Below are 17,480 nucleotides of genomic sequence, written 5' to 3'. Positions count from 1 at the left end.
ACCAGGGCGTACAGAACACCTTGAATGAATTCTCTCCATAGGTGTGCGCGCGTGTGTCCCCATGTCAGGACTCACTGTATCACAGAATTTCATTTTCATTGGTCCCAGTGACTTAATACAACTCTCATTAACGGCATTTTTTAAAGTAGAAGAATGAGTCTATTTGAAATGTGTGTCATCATAGCCACATTGAACTGATGGTTTGATCTAGATGTGATATAAGATTACATTGGAGGAGGGAGTTGAACATCAACCTGCCAGAGCTTGTTCTCAAACTGTATTGGCACTAGACGTTCGTTTGAAAAGATCAACTGCGGGGCATTCATCTCATTTCTGTAAGACGACCATTTGTCGCTTTGTGACTGAAGGAGGCCGTAGACTTATGTGGCTGAGGGCATGTGATGGAGTGTCAACAAAGGGACTGAACTCGTGGCCTGTGGGATTGCTTGGATTAATAAGACAAAAAAAAACCACAAAAGCTAAGATATCGCTCTCTACTATCCACCATTAAAATATCAAACATACGGGCAATAGAATGGTATATGCGCCTCTTCCCTCCACGAGCTCACTCCGCTCCTCCAGCTACACCACCTCCACTATTTCCTCTCCCCCCCCCCTCCCCTTTGGAACACCTAGGCTACTCGTCACTCACTTGTGTGCCCGCCCCATCCCCGCTAGTGCTGGCAGGCCAACTGCGTGCAACATAGCAAGCTTAGATAGAGTTACGGGGATTAGTGCCCTTGTAGTCTATTCTATATTCTTTTTTTTTTTCATTGCTTTCTTTCTGATTTCTCTCCTTCTAGCTCACCCCTCTCTCTCTCTCTCTCTCTCTCTCTCTCTCTCTCCCTCTTCCCCCGTAGTTGCTGACGTCAAACTGATTTAAAATTCTTTCCGTCTAACGTCCCTATGTGTGTGTGTGTGTGTAGTCCTTTCAAAAGACGCATGAGGATAAGTAACAGTACAAATTGTGTGACGTTCTGTTTATATTATAAACAAATCGAACACACTATCTGATACGTTATTTATGTCTGTGACAGTATCTTCATCTAACAAGCTATATTCATCTGACACATTCGCTAGTACATTTATCCGGCACATCCATATAGTACATTATCTTCATCGGACACATTATTATCGTGTGATATTATCATCTAGCAGATTATCATCATCTAACACATTCATCACAATACACTTATGACTTATAATTTAAAGCCGATGTCCTGCAAGTCCTAGACAGATAAACGAGACACTCTAAAGAAATATAAATAATAATCAATATGTTCCAAGCATTGGGTCGTTCAATACAAATAGCCCACGAGTGAGTTCGACCTGTTGAGAACCTGACAATCTGAGAGCCGCTGCATTTGTTTTTTTCCTGACTGGTTTCTTCTGTTCTAATGCTAGGTCATCCCTTAGACTAGTCTATATATAGCATCCTTCGTGACACAGTCCAAGGAATCGAACCCAACCTTCTTCATGAACAGGTCACTATTCAATTCAAACCATGCGCATGGTTATGATGCACATTTCTTAAGATACACATTTCTTAAGATACACGTTCCTTATGATGCACATTTCTTAAGATACACATTTCTTAAGATACACGTTCCTTATGATACACATTTCTTAAGATACACATTTCTTATGATACACTTTCCTGTGGATACATTACTTTTAATACATACTCTTTTGTATGCAGTCATCCTTTTTATCTATCTATCTGTATAAATATATAAAAGATACAATTTATTCTCAATGAATAATCTAGAAACAAGGTTCTACAATTTAAAAGGGACCAACGTTTTTCAAAGGGAGAAAGCCAAATTCTTTTTGAAACCAAAAGCAAACGAAACTTTTGAACCCCCTGTATGACGTTTTAGTTTTGAAAAATAAAAAAATATCTGAGTGGTAATTATAATCTTCTGTTCCTGAGTAGAGCAAGTAACGGCGCCGTTCATTTCTGTTTCTGTGTTCTAATGAATGTCAATGTCAAAGGTCAAGTAGGGCAGTTCTTTCCTTTCACAGTTGAAATGTTCTAAAATAAACTGCATGTTTGGTTCAAAGGTCAAATTGTAGTCTACAAAACAGTGAATCTTATTGACATTCACAAATACTTTGAACAGATTTCAAGGAACAAACCTGCTCGTTTCACTCTAGAAATACAAAGTAGAAGAGTTGAACATTGTCTTGCCCCAATTCAATTCGTGTTCATTTTTGTTTGTTTTGGGGGGGGGGGGTGGAGGCTTTACTTTTGATTGAATTCCTCCAAATTTTAAGATAGCAGCCAAAAATACAAATGTAAGAATGGTGAGGTCACTTCAAAGCATTGTTCATTACATATATTCTAGTTCAGTTTTGGGACCATAATTAATTTTCAAGTTTTATTTTGCAAGTGGATGAGTTAAATATAGTGTCACGCAAAACGAAAACGGGACAATGTCAACGTAACCTACCAGGGACAATAGGATGATTTGGATTTCCTTAGGAATTAATTCCACCCTAACTAACTAGTTACAGATATATATACTTGTTCACTTTACTTGTCTTTACGCAAAAATGTTTTGTCATTGTACACTTGACTGGTCCGTACACAGGTGTTAAATACAACGATTGTACGCTTACCCTCCCACAATTTGACTGTTTCCGGGTGTTCGCTTCTATTGTGTCCCTGTCTGTCAGATATCCTCAGATACAGACTTACATTACTTGCAGTGACTCACTGAACTAGTAGCAATGGAAACCCAATACACTCTAGGTGACGTAGTGCGTAGTGTATGCCGCCGCGCAATTTATAGGGCGCAACCGATACGCTAGTAATCAAGAGACGCCCAGTGCGGAGACATCGCAGTAATTAATTTTCAAGGAATTTCTCATCGCGACTAAATTGGAAGTCTTTGAACTTTTGGTCTGTTCAGTAGTTCAGGTCGTTTTTTGTTTTTGTTCAAAGCCCCCCCCCCTTTCTCTCTTTGATAAGCATGCAAATAATGTAGTTCAAAGGTCGATTCAGATGTCTTGTTTTCTGGTACATTGATGTCATTATAAACAAATAACACTTTAGAAGTATTATTTAAATTTTGATTTTCAAACCACTGATTTTTTAAAACGAATGTCATTACTGGTCAACTGTCCACTATTCTGACATTTGAATCTACGCTTGATAATCACGTTCACTGAAGGATGTCTTAAATGTGGCCTCCCCGAGACACACGCTTGAGATTCGTTGTTACTATCTTTTTAATGAGTACTTGAGTCACGTGATTGGTGATGCTAATTTGTAAGAAACTTGTGTGTTTGTTTATTTATTGACCCAGTTAAAAGATAGACTTTGAAGTAGTGTTCTTATCTCCCCTTGCTTTTGTGCAGCACGTCATCCAAGAATGATGGTAGAATCAAGTAGAATGTGTATATGTGTGTGTGTGTCTCAGAGATATATATATTGATGGAGAAAGACAAGAAGGAAGAGAAGGCCCAGGTCTAATCCAATGTACCATTTCAACTTTGATGGAAAGTAACTCAGACCTATTGACAGAAGAAAGCTGTACAAGAGAGACATTCAGTACAAACATTGCCACAACTTCCACGTCGTTAAAAAAAAAAGTTTTTAAAAATCCCGCAGCGAATTGAAGCTTAGGACGTGAATGTTTGTTTTGTTGTAGAGAGGCTGAGCAACTTGGATCTAATGTCTATTCAATCAAGCTGTTGCAGATAAACACCTCGTAAAAAAAAAGGGGGGGGGGGATAATAGATTGTTAAAATCGTTTCAAATGCTGTAGCTGAGTATTGACTCTTCGAAAAACAACGTACTTGCCATAAATTGGTCAAAATGGGATTTAAACCAGTGCCCTCTATCACTAAGCCTGTGGTGAAATCCGCTGGACCCTTTAGCGCGTTATACAACGTACGTATAATTTTAAAATCAATAACCAGATAAAAAAGGAAAGTATCCCTTTCGGACCTTTCAGTCTATGGGCCAGATGATGTGAAGGTCATCTGATTCACATGACCTCCTGCTCGTTAGGCCAAACGTAACAGATGACAATAACCCGATACTTTTGAAAATAACAAATGTCGGCTTAATAGATGTCAACACAATAGATGTCAAGATGAAAAACATCAAAATAAAACATAAAAAAGGTTCTACGAAGTATAATTGTAAACATTAGTTTGGCTCAGACATGTCATTACATTTGTAATAAATCTAGACCAACCACATTACATCTCTGCCACTTGTAATATTTTTACAAATTGTTTTAGCTTAGCACTATTTCAAGCATTCAGCTTTATTTATTGTTTGTTTCCATTCAGAGCGGTGGCCTATACAAGGGACTAATTCAGCCTATACCACCACTTCAGTCAAATACTATGTCATTCCCTTGTTCTAGAGTCCAAACAAAATAAATACCGATAGTTTATTTACTAATTGGTTAATTTCGTTTCATTAATTCTTGTGTTGTCAGATAAAAGAAATAATTGTGCCAAATTTCAGCTTGATTTCAAGATTGGGTGTGTGAGACATCACGTGTACTATTGACCAGACAGAGTGAGTTGATGTCAGCTTTGTTTTAAAAAAAAATGAGTTGTTTTCAAGAGTAGGATGAGGCAAGGATAATACATCAATCTAGAAAAGAGGCATTGGTATTCAGACTGAATTTGTCATTCACATCATAGATGTACAGCAATATAGCAATCAGAGATTTGTCATTCACATCATAGATGTACAGCAAGATAGCAATCAAAGACTTGTCATTCACATCATAGATGCACAGCAAGATAGCAATCAAAGATTTGTCATTCACATCATAGATGTACAGCAAGATAACATTCAAAGATTTGTCATTCACATCATAGATGTACAGCAAGATAGCAATCAAAGATTTGTCATTCACATCATAGATGTACAGCAAGATAGCAATCACAGATTTGACATTCACATCATAGATGTACAGCAAGATAGCAATCACAGATTTGTCATTCATATCATAGATGTACAGCAAGATAGCAATCAGAGATTTGTCATTCACATTATAGATGTACAGCAAGATAGCAATCAAAGACTTGTCATTCACATCATAGATGCACAGCAAGATAGCAATCAAAGATTTGTCATTCACATCATAGATGTACAGCAAGATAACAATCAAAGATTTGTCATTCACATCATAGATGTACAGCAAGATAGCAATCAAAGATTTGTCATTCACATCATAGATGTACAGCAAGATAGCAATCACAGATTTGACATTCACATCATAGATGTACAGCAAGATAGCAATCACAGATTTGTCATTCATATCATAGATGTACAGCAAGATAGCAATCACAGATTTGACATTGAAGGTTCACTTCCGGCCTAGCAGGTTATTGCACGTGCATGCAGGTAGACTAGATGTACGGTAGTGAGCATAGTGTCAGTGACTCTAGGAGCTGTTCGGTCAATCTGGACAACTACGCGTGCACAATGCTAAGCTTTCATTCCGTTGTAGAACTGGGGTAAGGAGAGGTAGACAGAGGTCGTTTGTGTAGGCTGCCTTCATTCCTGCTGACCCAAGGTTCAGAGCTATTGACGAGGTGGTGTGGAGTGAGACTAATGACCCGCGGACAGGACAAGGTTCATCCAAACAACATGTGCTCAATTCAAAACAACAGAAATATGTCCTTCCTTCCTTCCTTCGGACAAAAATAGCAAGTGCAAAATACAAAAAAAAATACCATGTGCTTAATAAATAATTATATATACAATATGTGCTAAATTAAAACAAAAAACAAATATAACTTGTGCTTAATACAAAAAATGTATATTAATACAACATAACAAGCTCTTAATGCAACATTCATTAGTTTATTTATTCCAAGTGACATGAATCTAAATGACTTGAGTACATTCTGTTCATACTTAGTATTGTGAATGTTATATAGGTAGGTATAGACCAAAATAAAAGGACCCTTCACCACATGGCTTATCGTAATGAAACCCTTCTGGCGCTCTGGCCTTTATTAAACTATGTCTACAGATTTAGATTCGCTTGTGACCATAGTATATGTTTGTGTGTGTGTTTATGTTAAGATTATCTACTGGTAATGTTGTTATAACATTTAATAAATCTTCTTTATTTGGGTTTATAAAAAAAAAGGTCCAAAGATAGTAGTTCGGTGTGATAATGACGTTGCGTTAGGATTACCTGCGCAATAAATTCACTGTTAAGCATTGAACAGTGTCGCATGACAAAGTTGTTCTGACAGGGCGGGATAGTAGGTTTGGAATGTCCCCCAACTTTTCCTTCCTCCCGTGGCCTGGCTGCGTCACTAGCCCTTACTCCACCCCTTCTCTCAACACAGTCGACGTCACTCGCGTGTTTCATCAGTCGCCGAGGCAGGCTCGAGGGGAAAAAAATACAAGTGAATTTTTTTTTTTTTTTTTTTTGTGTTCCGCCTCAATCTGCTAACGTTTAAGAGAAGGAGAAAGAGTGATTCACGGCCTTTACCCTAGTTTGCTCTCCTTTCCGCTCCCCACCCGCCCTCAGTGTCTCTCGTCTCTCTATCTCGCTCTCCTCTCTCACTTCGTGACTTTTGCTACGCCTGACTGATTTCTCTGAACGAGTCGATGTTGGGCTGATGGTAGAGGCGAAAGGTGGAAACGAAAGAGAGAATTAGTTGATAGAAAGTGGGCCACGAGGGAGATGGAGTGATGAAGCGTCCGCCTCGTTTGATTGGACTATCGGAGGAGGGTGGCGCAAAGGGGGGGGGGGTTGAAGTTCTTATTTGGAGCTTTGCTTTCTCATTGTAGTCTCTAGTTCCCAAAGATTGAAATCCGCGTCAGTTTTTGTAGTTTTTCCTTTGTCAGGCCCCCACATTGGCTGATGTCCTTGAACTTGTGCCCGTCTGCTAGGAGCGCGTGTGCCGTGATGTCCGCCACGGCCCTTGTTAATAAAACTCGATTAAACGATCTTTCTTGAATGTTCGTTTTATTTGCGCTGTTTGGCTTTGTGCCGTTCATTAGCCTAGCGCTAGTAGTGCATGTGGGATAACATTTGACAAGGACTGTTGATTATCGACAATAGGTCATGTCTATTGAAAGCAGACGATGAAATAAAAAATATATATATATATAAAGATGAAATCTGTTACTTGTATTTTTATAATTCAAACATTTAAAATAAAAGAGATAAAGTGAGATATTTTGTAAACTCAATTTGACGTGACAATTATTATAGTCGTATTCAATGAATATATCGGTAATTTTTTTTTTTAGAAAGGAACTCATTGACTTTATCCACTTTTGGAAGATGGAAGAAGTGAATTGGCTTGTAACAGAAACAAAATGTGAAGTTTCGTGTACTTCAAGCAGCCGACATTACTAATATAAACATCCGTTTGTCCACACTTTGCTACTATTTGGTTCAAAAACTTTGCGACTATTTAGTTCAAAATGTTTCTGGGTATAAATTACATCTTAGAAGTATAGCGTGACTTGAAAAAAAGAGATTGGGTTAAACTTAAAAAACCAATACCAATTACAATGTATAGGTTTCAAAACAACAACTGCAGCCCCTTTCCCTTGAGTGTGTCAGATTCCATGAAATCCTTGCTTGAAATAAAACGTGTGTGTGTGGCGGGAACGACAAGGATCTTAGCCCAGGAGCCAAATTTGAAGAATTTACCTGTAGTAGTCTTGTGACCCGGCCTGTTTGAAGAAGGTTCTCCTCCAGTTTGTGGAAGCCCCCTCTCTTTTCCCTGGTTTCACTTGCACCGTTAAGATCAGGAAGCACCGACAGGCGTAGCAATAATGTTAAGTTACTGGGTCATACAGGCGTAAACTCTAGATTTAATAGCAACTACTGATGGCTGTTTACAGAGGTTCTTTCATTGATGTAGACAGGTTCATGGTTCATAGTTGTTTTTGTTAAAAAAAACAAAAACGAGCACAATGTCAGTTCATCTAGGGGCAACTAAGCCGTTGAGATTGTTTAGACTTTTGACCTCCGTGCGACTTTTGTGCTCTCCCCTTACAGACAGCATAGTATATTAAAATGTAATTCATCGCTCAGCTGAATCTGTATGCAGACGTGACAATGAGGCACGCTTGCTTGATATGCGCACTGTCAATGAGTCGTCTGGTGAATCGTGCATTTGTTAAGCAAAGGTTCACCTCTTCTTACTTTTCACACACACACACAAAGAAATAGACGAGTTACCGAAGTCTACTATAGCTCATCATCTGGGTACACAATGTGTTGACCTCCACTGTTGTTAATGCAAATCATTAAAACCTGTATATACAAATCACGTCACTTTCCACCCCGTCAGCCATGTTTCATACCCGTTTTTAATACCGTGATCTACATTCTTCTAATACACTTATTAATAGATCGTCTGCGAATTACTTCACGACCTCTTCCCGCCCCCTTTTTTTTTTCCAATATTCAAGAAAGCCACATTGCTATTGTCACCATTGATCTGTAGCGTGTTCTCTCTAAAACTGACAAAGTCTGGGGGCTGAGTCTACCACACGTTAAAGCACTCGGATAGTTTGCCCAAATTAGCGCCTTTTGCGGGCGGCTCTCTTCCCCCCCCCCCCCCCACTAGCTGAAGCGAGTTAGGAATTGTATTTATCTGTAACAAGCAATGAACCGCTTTCTTCTCGTTACTACAAATAAAGAAAACATTGGTTCTGGTTTTCCGTTGCCTCTCCCCCTCTCTCTCTCTCTGCCCTTTCTCCTTTCTTTAACAATATGATGGCAGTATTGTTGCTAGCTTCACTAACCAGCCGTGGGCAGATCTCGCGTTCTTCCTCTCCCCCCCCCCCCGCTCCATTTTTTTTTCTCGCTGTCTGTTGGCCCTTCTCACCGTCCACCGTCCGATATCTTTACCTCCCCCCCCCTTCTCTGTCGTTTTTTTTTTTTAGCCTTTCGCCTCTTCCTCCTCCCCTCCCTCTGTCCTCGCCTTAACTAGGTTGTTGAGACGCAAACCCAGGCACGCTGATAAAGCCAGTTAGACGGTACAACACATTCTGAGGAGGGGAGAACGGGGAGGGTAGAGAGAGGAGGGTGTTAGGGAGGGCGGAGAGAAGATAGAAGGAAAAAAAAACTACGCACGGATACTAAACACCGCCACAACATTCCCTCCTCATCCCTCCCGCCCTCGACCCAATGCTCGCCTCTTCGTTTGTGGGCTGAGCCAGTGTCTGAAAAGTGGCTCGATTCGGTTTTTATTTTTATCCCTCGCCGCACTATAACTTTTACGAATTCGATTCCTTCGCCTTTGTGTCTAAAGCTGAAATCAAGCATTTTATAGAGTGTCCGTGTCAGGATTCACAACACTGTGTATCTGTGTGTACTGTGTCGCCGCTGTTTTAATTCTATACCTTCGTTCGTGCAGTTGGATTCATTCAGCTGTTTTCATTTTTGTTTTTAATCTACGCACTTTGCTGTGTTTTTTTTTTTATTATTAATTCTTGTTGGTGCATTTGAATCGATGCCTTATTTCTGCTATTTCACACTGGACTAAACGAACTGGGATGATTTATTGTGTTGTGAATGTGTTGTGAACGTGAGATGGAGGGAACTGAGACATCTCTCACTGGATCCATACAACTCTCTTTATACAGGTAAGGGGGGGGTGTCATCGAGTGGGGCAACAATAGCGATGTAGATGTTTATATTGACACTAATGGTGTACCCTAAATCTAGAAGTATTAAAAGTGAAAATGGCAAATGTAAACTAATCGACATTGATTTTTTTTTGCTCTTGTGTGTACATCCAGCACAGTGTCGGCGTGCTGTCCAAGTGACAAGTCGACAGTAGGATGTGAGGTGTGTGTGATCTGTGTCAGCTGTTTAATGTCTTGTTTTCTGGATGCATCGATTGATGAGGGCTTAGCGAGTGTGTAAATTACTGTGTGATGGACTCTCTTATCAGTCTTGTGCATTGATTGAGACATTGTTTGGTTTTCCTGTGGAGTATTTGTGTTGTCTCTTCTAGATCTAGATCCAGGCTTGATATCATTGAATACTTAGTCTTAGATCTAGAATCTAGATCCAGGCTTGATATCATTTCATTGAATACTTAGTCTTAGATCTAGATCTAATCACTTAATGAACTTAGGTATAGTCAGTCTGTGTAATCAACGCTAAATCAAGATAATCTAGATCTAGATCTATATAGAGTCTATTGTATCTCTAGTCAGTCTAGTTCTGTCCACATCAATCTAGATCCAGTTCTTTCATCATCAAGCTAGTCAGCCTAGTGTATGCCATGGACAATGGATTTATTTATAATACAGGCCCTGCCTCGATGTCAATTTAGGGTTAGCCTAATTAGAACATAACGTAAATCTAGGCCTATGGACAGTATAGAAATAGATCTAATCATTCTAGACTAACGAATAGCCTCTCTACTGATTTTTATTTTGTTCAGTTTACTTAATTAAAACAAAAGTCCCACATAGCTCTCTGTAGACGTTCTTCATCAATCATTGTTTAGTGATCAAGTTATTTGTTTTATTGTATTTATAAATCATCAGTTGTTAATAAATGTCAATATCGTCCTGCTGTTTTCTTATCTCTTTATTAGACTTGGTGTTATTCTGTATATGCTTAGCATGTTTCTTTCTGTTCTCATGAGTATTGCTTGGCAGTTGTGAAAAAAAAAAGGGAGGGGAGGGGCTACTTAGCAGCCATTACACCAGGTCACATCTACCAGATCACATCTACTCAAATAATTAATGATCCACAATTTTCTTCCAAGGACAGAAATACAGTTAAAAACATGGCAGTGGGTTATCTGGCTGACTCCCTCAAGTCATGTTGATACCAGAGTCTGTAATGTGGACATGGGGATACCAGATTCTGTGATGTGGACATGAAGATACCAGAGCCTGTGATGTGGACATGAAGATACCAGAGTCTGTAATGTGGACATGAAGATACCAGAGTATGTGATGTGGACATGGGGATACCAGAGTCTGTGATGTGGACATGAAGATACCAGAGTCTGTAATGTGGACATGAAGATACCAGAGTCTGTGATGTGGACATGAAGATACCAGAGTCTGTGATGTGGACATGGGGATACCAGAGTCTGTGATGTGGACATGGGGATACCAGAGTCTGTGATGTGGACATGAAGATACCAGAGTCTGTGAAGTGGACATGAAGATACCAGAGTCTGTGATGTGGACATGGGGATACCAGAGTCTGTGATGTGGACATGGGGATACCAGAGTCTGTGATGTGGACATGGGGATACCAGAGTCTGTAATGTGGTCATGGGGATACCAGAGTGTGTAATGTGGACATGGGGATACCAGAGTCTGTGATGTGGAAATGGGGATACCAGAGTCTGTGATGTGGACATGGGGATACCAGAGTCTTTGATGTGGACATGGGGATACCAGAGTCTGTGATGTGGACATGAAGATACCAGAGTCTGTGATGTGGACATGAAGATACCAGAGTCTGTGATGTGGACATGAAGATACCAGAGTCTGTGATGTGGACATGGGGATACCAGAGTCTGTGATGTGGACATGGGGATACCAGAGTCTGTAATGTGGTCATGGGGATACCAGAGTCTGTAATGTGGACATGGGGATACCAGAGTCTGTGATGTGGAAATGGGGATACCAGAGTCTGTGATGTGGTCATGGGGATACCAGAGTCTGTAATGTGGACATGGGGATACCAGAGTCTGTGATGTGGCCTTCATACGTCTGCTATGTTCTAACTGCAGACTAGGATGTAGCACTAGTAAATAATGACTGCATGCCTTAAATGTAGGTCATATATCATACAAAATGTACACAGTTGACTGTGGCCTTGTACACATTTGAATGTAGCTTTGTACACATTTGACTGTAGCCTTGGGGGAAGGGAGAAATCTGGCACACCACAGGTTGACCAAGATCGTGCTACCTTAAATTTTGGAAAGCAGTGGGTTGAACTACACACCTGGTGTCCCTCAACACGCTGTGCAGTGACATACTGTGACCCAGATCATCATGTGGTCAACACAGCAGCTTCACGTAGCGCCCACTTTTCCCCCTCCCCTCTTTAAGTTGGGTGCTGGTGCGTCTATTGACTGATTTCTGATACCATTGTAGCTAGTGACCACGTGATAAGTGGACACGAGTGATATCGATGTCCAGCTACATGGGTGATAGAGGCTAGCCATTAATTAATAGGATCTGCCATGAGCAGATACATTCATCCATTAGTCTGCAGGTCTTAATAACTTTTCATCCCTCCCTCTAGAATGTTGACACTGATCTACGAGAATGTGCATTGTGATCATGATTCTAGTTGTCATTTACAAGACATGGTGTGATCATGATTCTAGTTGTCATTTACAAGACATGACTTAGATCGTGCCGCTATACCAAAAAAAAACATAATTGTCATTTCTTTTTGTGACATGCTAAATATATAATTTTTAAAAATCTTGATTCCATTTAGTCAAAGTTAACTAAGACCAGTCCTGAAGATTGACTCCATTATTATTTTTTTAATTGACTATGTTAATTGTGTAAATGTGGGTCAGATTGAACAGATTTATCCCAAAATTGTCTTCTTTTTTTTTTGTTTTGTTTCGCGTTGAGGTCCTCGTGATCATTGTGTTACACTGTGAGTTACCCCAGAGCTAGGCACGTTAGTTAGTAGCATTCCATAGAAATAAATAGGTCTTATTAATGTTGTTCCCATTTGATAATAACTTCACAAATACAGTTTTTATATTTAAAAAAAACTCCAAAATTTCTTTTTTATCCAAGTTCTATGATATTTGCGATGCATGTGATGTGCCATTGTCATGTTATTAACCTTTATATTAGCAATATTTGTTTCGTCTATAGGATCTTATTTTTTGAAGACAAAAAAATACAAAATCCTTTTAGTACCTTTTATTGATATTGTCGACCCTCAGGACAAGACGTACTCTGTTCAGCTTCATTTTAGAGCTCTTGGTTCACTGGGTCAGTTTGAAATTCAGTGAATCTAATTTTAAATTACCTGCAGCGAAACTAATATCAACTAACACTTTAGGATGGTGACAATGGACCAAGTCGATGTCTGACAATAGCTACAAATAAAAATAGTTCTAAAGTTAACGCTTTGCAGCATACACAATAATTACGTTTTCTAATCTCAACTCGAGAGTTGTCCTACTGATAATTGAACTACTTACAATGTATTTTAAATTGTAGTCTGGGGTAAAGGGACACAACCATGTCCTATTAAAAACTTTAGGTCTAGTTAATAGAGTTGTCGAACTTTTTATTCATTCTTTTTTAAAAACTTAAACGGTAATCTGCACAAGCTGAGTATAGATCAAGATCTTTTTTTTTTAAATCTTCATTTGATATTAATTAATCTACAGCACATTGACAACTTTGCCTCAAACTATTTTCATTGGGCTGCTAGATGCGGATTACAATCTCACGAAGACACTTTTTGTTATTATCGTTATTGTTTGTGTTGATATCGTGTGTATATGGGAGATCAATTTTGTAATGTACTTTTGTTATATAGAGTTTATGAGTGGACAATTAATGGACATGAGGTAGAGATTAATTTCCTTTGATAAACTAATAATTCCTCTCATGACTGACCCTTGCAGTTGTGAAAATCATGTGACATAGAATCTATTGTTTACTTTTTTCTTTCCCTTTGACTAATGACGATGTCTTCACGTCAGATTATTATGTCTTTAATCTATATACTACACCATATTTAATCCACATCACATCACGCCTCCACATCAGATTATTTATGTTATCCACATCACATCACTCCTCCACATCAGATTATTTATGTTATCCACATCACGCCTCCACATCAGATTATTTATGTTATCCACATCACGCCTCCACATCAGATTATTTATGTTATCCACATCACATCACGCCTCCACATCAGATTATTTATGTTATCCACATCACATCATGTCTTTCATTCAAGCCTGAACATTTCTTTAACTTTGCTCATATCTACCAAGCCTGCCTTTTATGACCTTTAACCTTTATGTAGTCAGTACGGTTTCAAAACAAAACAACAAGACTGTGAATAGAACGGATCGATACCATGCATGTTGGCAGACATAAACAGTCTAATAAATAGAGGCATACGTTATTTTGGTGCTGAGTGGTCAGTTTCTGTCTCATGACCATACGTACACAGGGTAACAGATGGCATACAGGTATTGTCTTTTTTGTTCTGTCATCCTCATTCTGATTGGCTTATCACGAGATGTCATCCTAGAATGAAGTCAAGTTTATCCAGGGTTTAAAACTAAATAAGTTATGAAGGTTGACCCCTGACACGTGAATTTCTAATGCCTCGACCTTTATTTCCTTGTTCGGATTAATAGGCTATCGATGTGAACTATTATCAAAAACAAGCTAAAAGAGGAGATAATCAATATGTAGCTAAGTTAACAGCGAACGACAACTCTCTCCAGGTATTGCTTGATGAGTATTTAGAGTTGTCAGATCTGCTCACTTCACTTTACTCACACTACGGTTTGGAGACAAAGACTTAAAGCTCATAGGGGGTGGGGGGCACTGGGGCAACGCGACTTCAGAAACAATACACAGATTAAATAAATATATTTTAAAAAAGCTGTCTTGTGGGTGGCGGTGACGGCGAGTCGCATGGATCATGGGAAGGGTAAGTGAAACTAAATGGGTTGTTGAGCGAGGAGGGGGAGGGAAGGAGGCAGATTTAGCTTTTGCACTCATCCCCCTTTCTCGCCCCTTTTCATAATTGTTTCTTCACGTTCATGTGGCTCCACTAGTGCATGTCAGCTTCCTTTGTTACCATTAGATCAATACACTAGCAGCGAGCGTGTCTCTAGGCCGCTAGTCTAGACTTAGAAGACTTGTACACTGGTTCACTGGTCTAGACTGGGTCTCATTGTTTCAAGCACTCACCAGTTGATTGCATGCTTGTCATTTATTCCCACATGCGTCGCGCACTAGACCCGTTAGAATACGAATTAAACGTTTCACATAATATGAACTAAAATGTCATTATAATTCAAAGCGAAATAGTATTATTTCTTTATTTATTAAGGAAAAAAAACGAATTTGGTTGTTATATATGTATACATTTTAAACAAAGATTCACGAGGTTTCAACACTTTGCTCTGTATCTAAACTGTGACGCTACTCTGCTAGTGTTGTATTTCCTGTGTAGCTACATTCACACACTTGTAGCTGAGTAATTAGAGAACAGTTCATCACTATAGAGAAGTCAATTAGATAGGAGGCTCTGTAAAGGGGAACTACCCCGATGACGCAGTCACAACTTTTCTGTATTCTTTCCTCTGTACACCATGAGTTGACACGAAGAAGTATGTGTTATTTGTGAAACTCTGGGACACCAAATTGGCCTAAATGAAACGAGGAAGCGTTTTATCGACTCGTTTCTTTACAAAGATCACAACGAGCGATCTTTCAAGTCAATTTTTGGTTTGTAAGACACTGCGCGTGAGGACACTGAGACATCGACACAGTTCTATAGAGAGCGAGTCAAGATGACTTTGTCAAGGTCACAAGGAGGCAAGGCGCCTCCACGCTCCGCCCCCCTATTTCTCGCGTAGACTTTTGGGATCAAGTATAATTGCTGTAATTATAACATCTCGCTTGCCGCCAGGTCGCTCCCTCCCTCCACCATGTCATGATTCTAATTATTTGTTTAATGCGTTGTTGTTTTTTTTACCTTTTGGAACTGTCAACACTTGGTGACTATTGCCTGGTGTCATTAATGAGTCATAGTGCTAGGACTTTCCCGGCATGAGAGAATTCTTTGAATCGAAGTCAAGACAAGCCTTAAACCATTATTTGCTTTCACCTAAATTCTTGTGTGGCCTTTGGCGTACTAATTTGGACGGACAACTCTAGAAATAAACATTTTTTCACGATCACGGATCTTTACTTCGATGCATTGTTTGCGTGCCTTGTAAAAAGTGTTGCATCTCTTCAACTTTGCAATATTCAGACTCTGGGCTTCTAGTGACTAGTTTTGTTAGTGCACCTGTTTCCGCCAGTGGTTTGGGGAATCAGCTCGAAAATTAGTCGCCATTACAAGGAAACTCGCGGCTGGAATCGAATGCTAGTCGGTCTCTTATATTTTCTGAACTTGGGGGAAACGCAGACGATTTTTAAATCCTTTAGGTCTGTGTTGCTTTAATTCATTGTCACCTTGTCGATTAAAAGAGTTGTCTTTGCTTGTCAAACAACATTGCCTGTTATTGCCCAGAATTGTTTCACTAGCTGCTATTGCTACGGGACACGAACAGTGTGTAATTATGTTTGACCACATGATGTGTAGTCGGAATGTGTATGTGTGTTATTGTCTTGGTCAACAGCGACTCTGTTTGCCTTAGGTGGGATTCTTTGAGGGCACTTTGAAGTTTGCTTGCCCCCCCCCTCCCCCCCCCTCTTTTTTTTTTCGTGTCTTCTTCTACCAAAATGTGCCTGTCTGTTTGTCTTACGGTCACACGTCACAAACATAAAGTGGACACTTCTCAGGACTTGGATCATTTAGACGACCTAGTTACCCTAAGGTAGCCTAACATTGAATAGTAATAGCATTTTAACGTGAGGTTTTCAGAGTCAATAAGCAATTATATAGCTACAATAGTAGTCTTAAAAAGTGAATGCTGGCTAGTAGGTCTAGGATCGTGTCCAGAACTTTTTCGTTGGGTAGATTTGTACTCCCTCTTGTTTATTCATCACGCATCTCTCTCTCTCTCTCTCCTCCTCCTTCTTCACCACCTATTCTTGTTAGTTTTTACTCACTCCAAGGGCCTATAAAGTTTGTTTTAAAATTAAAATATTAGGATGTTCATGGGACCAGGTAAAATATATTCAACTATTAGGCTGTGTACTGTGTTACTCCATTGGGGGTTCGCCCCTGATCGCCAGTAGACTAATTAGTGTTGTCTAGGTTTCTGTTTCAAAACTGAAAAATGTTGCACTATTATGAATATATCTATTGTACAAGAGAAAGGCTGGTGTTTGTGGACAAGGTTCTGTAAGTTTTGTTGAACATCTCTATGTGGACAAGGTTCTGTAAGTTGAAAATCTTAATGTGGACAATGTTCTGTTAGCCTTATTGAAGGAGCTAATTACGAAGTTCACACCAAAGGTCATAAAAATATGTGTGCGAGAGTAGTAGTACTTGACATGTTCCCACAATCTTCCACACCAAGTAGTTCTATAAGCCAGCAATACTGGTCCCCCACTTCTCGCTGTCACTTGATAACATCATGGAATCACTTGTATCAGTTGGCTGACCCTATGCTGTACGTAAAGTCCTGGTGGTCATCTTGTTAGCTGGACTATTAATGTGTGTGTGTGTGTAGCTGTCTTCACGTGTTGTGTAGTTATTTCTGAAACGCTTTTTTTTGTTACCTGACTGTATATTGTGTGTATAGTGTTGGGCATACTTTTATTGTGTGTATAGTGTTGGGCATACTTTTATTGT

At 39.5% G+C, this 17,480-nt stretch overlaps 1 protein-coding gene across 16 annotated transcripts in view; it reads left to right on the top strand.

Annotated features, from left to right (window-relative positions):
• LOC106077154 (zinc finger MIZ domain-containing protein 1-like) overlaps nt 1–17,480 on the top strand; it is a 389,001-nt gene that overhangs the window by 352,595 nt on the left and 18,926 nt on the right. The window contains exon 1 of one of the 16 annotated variants that reach the window (XM_013237928.2): nt 9,082–9,604. The exons of the other annotated variants lie outside the window; for them this stretch is intronic. Coding sequence (XP_013093382.1) covers nt 9,534–9,604 — 71 coding nt within the window. The 5' untranslated portion in view covers nt 9,082–9,533. Of the gene's footprint in view, nt 1–9,081; nt 9,605–17,480 lie in introns of those variants that run through there. 16 annotated transcript variants of the gene reach the window in all.

This window comes from Biomphalaria glabrata, chromosome 2 (assembly GCF_947242115.1).
Source record: "Biomphalaria glabrata chromosome 2, xgBioGlab47.1, whole genome shotgun sequence".
NCBI classification, from domain to species: domain Eukaryota; kingdom Metazoa; phylum Mollusca; class Gastropoda; family Planorbidae; genus Biomphalaria; species Biomphalaria glabrata.
The sequence above is the reverse complement of the archived record's forward strand: the minus strand, read 5'-3'. Positions and strand labels throughout refer to the sequence as shown.